The 3,253-nt window shown below is 41.5% G+C and overlaps 1 protein-coding gene across 1 annotated transcript; it reads left to right on the forward strand.

The window, feature by feature from the left end:
* The first annotated feature begins 842 nt into the window (after positions 1 to 842).
* Positions 843 to 2,201, forward strand: rcvrna (recoverin a). Its single transcript, XM_037688662.1, has 3 exons — positions 843 to 1,323; positions 1,619 to 1,730; positions 1,806 to 2,201. Exons 1-3 carry the CDS (start codon positions 943 to 945, stop codon positions 1,922 to 1,924), a joined length of 612 nt encoding a protein of 203 aa, XP_037544590.1. The 5' UTR covers positions 843 to 942; the 3' UTR covers positions 1,925 to 2,201.
* The last annotated feature ends 1,052 nt before the right edge of the window (positions 2,202 to 3,253 follow it).

Below are 3,253 nucleotides of genomic sequence, written 5' to 3' on the forward strand. Positions count from 1 at the left end.
CATCATAGAAATTTGGAAATGTTCAATATGCTTACAAATCTAAATAAATTGACCATTACATTGAACTAACCGGTGTATATTGGTTTTTAAGCGCAGTATACCCACTACAAATATGTAGACTACACCACTGAGTTCAGGTGTCTTCCATCTGCTGCCCAGATGTAGAACGAACAGACTGAACAACTCATTCATCCCTGCAGCGATCATGCTTCTCAACGAACAGTGATGATCTCTGTTATTTTAATGTCTTGTCTGGTCTGGATGTTTTAGGTGTCTGCTGACTGTGAAACAAATTGCCCCTCGGGGATAATGAAGGTTCTTGAAGAGAAAACCTTGTTGTGTCAGGATCCGTTCCTTGTTTGTTCAGAGTCTGCTTAGTGTTTTATGGTTAGATTAGTTTATGTTCATTCCTCGGTGGTTCAAACCTCTACAAGTCGTGACACCGTGAGCATTTTGTTTTGGAAAATTGTATTTTATTTTTGCAGCCTGTTATTGTCTAGAATTGTTCAATCCACATCGGTCAATAAGCTCAGATGGAAAGAAGGTACTCACGATGGAGTTCACAGCATCGTGGACATACTGCCTTTAGAGGAACAGCCCTCAACATTTCATATCTTTGTGCCACTTTTCATTATTCCTGATCGTTAAATTGAACCCACGGCTGCAGATTTAGGAGATAGGTCAAAGACGTGCTGAGATGTGAAGAGGTTTGCAGCTTTTAAAATGTGCCTAAACCTCCTTTATTACGGGTGTCTTTCAGAAGAGGCGTCTGTGACGTGTTGATCCTCTTTAAGGCAGCAGTCTGGACTTAGGTAGTGATAACCATAATCTCATTTGGCAGCGAGGCAGAGAAACTCCTCTGAACGCTCGGCAGAAGTTTAACCTCAAACGCCGCAGTGAAGGAGGGAAAACGAGCCAAAGCTTTCCAACTTCCTGAGCAGGATGGGGAACACGAAAAGTAGCGCTTTGTCAAAGGAGCTCCTGGAGGACCTGAAATCCAACACCAAATATACCGAAGCCGAGCTGTGCACCTGGTACCAGTCCTTCCTGAAGGAGTGCCCCGGGGGGAAGATCAGCAAGGAGCAGTTTGAAGGCATCTACGCCAGCTTCTTCCCAGGCGCCGACCCCACGGCGTACGCTCGGCACGTCTTCAGGAGTTTTGACACCAACGCAGACGGCACTCTGGATTTTAAGGAGTACATCGTCGCGCTGCACCTCACCTCTGGAGGAAAGACTCTGCAGAAGCTGGAGTGGGCCTTCGCCTTGTACGACGTGGACGGCAACGGAACCATCAGCAAAAACGAAATCCAAGAGATTGTTAGGGTACTTCTGATTCATTTCAAAATGCCTGTTTTACCTTTGACAATGTGTAGATTCATTAAATTAGAATTTGAATTGATTTTACCTGTTATATAATGATGAAAGTCTTCGGTTATAAAATTCAAAGTGTTTGATTCAGCAGCTACATAAATTGTTGATTTGGATAAGCTGATAGTTTAACAGTTCATTTGCTATGTGTGTTTTTGTGCAGTCATTGTTTGTGCAAAAAATAGCTACTTGAGTTAGCGTGCAATTAGCATAAATATGTCAAAATTTATTTCTGCATCTGTTTTTATAGTCAATATTTAACATGATCCCCGTCGAGGACCAGAAGAAACTCCCCGAAGATGAAAACACACCAGAGAAGAGAGCTGAAAAGATCTGGACGTTTTTCAGAAAGAAGGAAAACGGTACCCCGATGCTGTAATAAATCAGTGCCTCTTTGACAAATCAATAAAACGTTAAATGTTTTGTGTTGTTTGCAGATAAAATCACAGAAGGAGAGTTCATTCAGGGTGTGATGGACAACAAGGACATCCTGCGTTTGATACAATACGATGAACCACAGAAAATCAAAGACAAGCTGAAAGAGAAGAAGCAATAAACTGAACTTTTCCTGTAATTTTGACGTTTTGTTGGTTCGTTTACGTTTTAGCTTGTTGCGAACGCGTCTGTCTGAGTTTTGTCGTGATGCTGATTTAATTTTATTCCCAGAAAAGCAACAAAGTCTTTTTGTCTAATAAAACACAATAACAGCAAACTGGCCGAGCTGGATGGTGGATGTGAAGACGCACATTTAACACAATTCTTAAAGAGTTGGTCCAAACTTTGTGACAGTGATTAACCGTGTCCTCTGACTCGTCCACTCAGCAGCTCATCAACAGTCCAATTAGTCCGAGCTCGTGTTTTCACACTTGTTTTCATTCATTATATTAATTGAGACGAAGTCAGGGCAGGAGCTCCTTATGAGAGGAATTAGGCTCAGGTTAACAATCCGCCTGTTTCAGCTGATCCGATTAGGAGCTGAAGGTCAGCTGAGACAAACAGCCTCAGTACTCGAGTGCCCACTCAGGATAATAAGGACTTGACACGGAGAACGAGCCCCCACGTCTACCATTAGTTGGTTTTATTCAACGCAGTGTGGCTCAAAGGCGTCACACTGATACTGTTCTGTCTTTAATTTGAACTCTTTTGGTAATTTACCTGATAAAACCAGTCCCCTCGCAGGTATTAGAGGAAATAATGTGTTTGTAATATTAAAATTATGCCTTCAGTGGCTGATGAGAAATAAAAAGATGAAAAATAATTACATTTTTACTTTATGGTTTTGGTGTTGTTGGTTTTAGTTTTCCAAAACTGTTCATCCTTGAAACTAACGTTTATTAAACTGAATTTAAAGTCAAGAATAGTTATTTGAATTTTGATAAACCCTGCAGCTCTGAGTAGAGTGTGATCCTGAACAAATGAGAATTAATACAGCTTTTGCAGGCTCCGCCCCCTCCCTCTACGCTGTGCTTTGTCTCATAAGATGGAAGCTGCAAAAGTTCAGTCACTGGGGCTGATCGGTTGTTATAACTTAAAATATGACCATTTGTGTTACTGAAGTGAAAAGGGGGATTCAGATTCGTGAAAAAGTTTTCATTTGAATGAAAAAAATCCACTTTAAGGCAGAAATCTGCAGACTGTCTAATGTTGAATGAAATTTAAAGTGAAATGGGTGAAGCTTACCTCCTAACTTGAAATGCGCTACATTTATTTTGAGGTAAAAATGTGGAAACATCTTCCCTTCTTCTCTGGTGGTTGAGGTTTCCTGCCAACTGCTGCCAAAAAAGAGAACAGGAAGACGCAGTGCCAAACCTCAACTGAAGACGCAGTGCCAAACCTCAACTGAAGATGCAGCGCCAAACCTCAACCGAACACGCAGTGCCAAACC

The sequence above is a fragment of the Nematolebias whitei genome, chromosome 15 (assembly GCF_014905685.2).
Source record: "Nematolebias whitei isolate Nwh7 chromosome 15, NemWhi1, whole genome shotgun sequence".
NCBI lineage: Eukaryota > Metazoa > Chordata > Actinopteri > Cyprinodontiformes > Rivulidae > Nematolebias > Nematolebias whitei.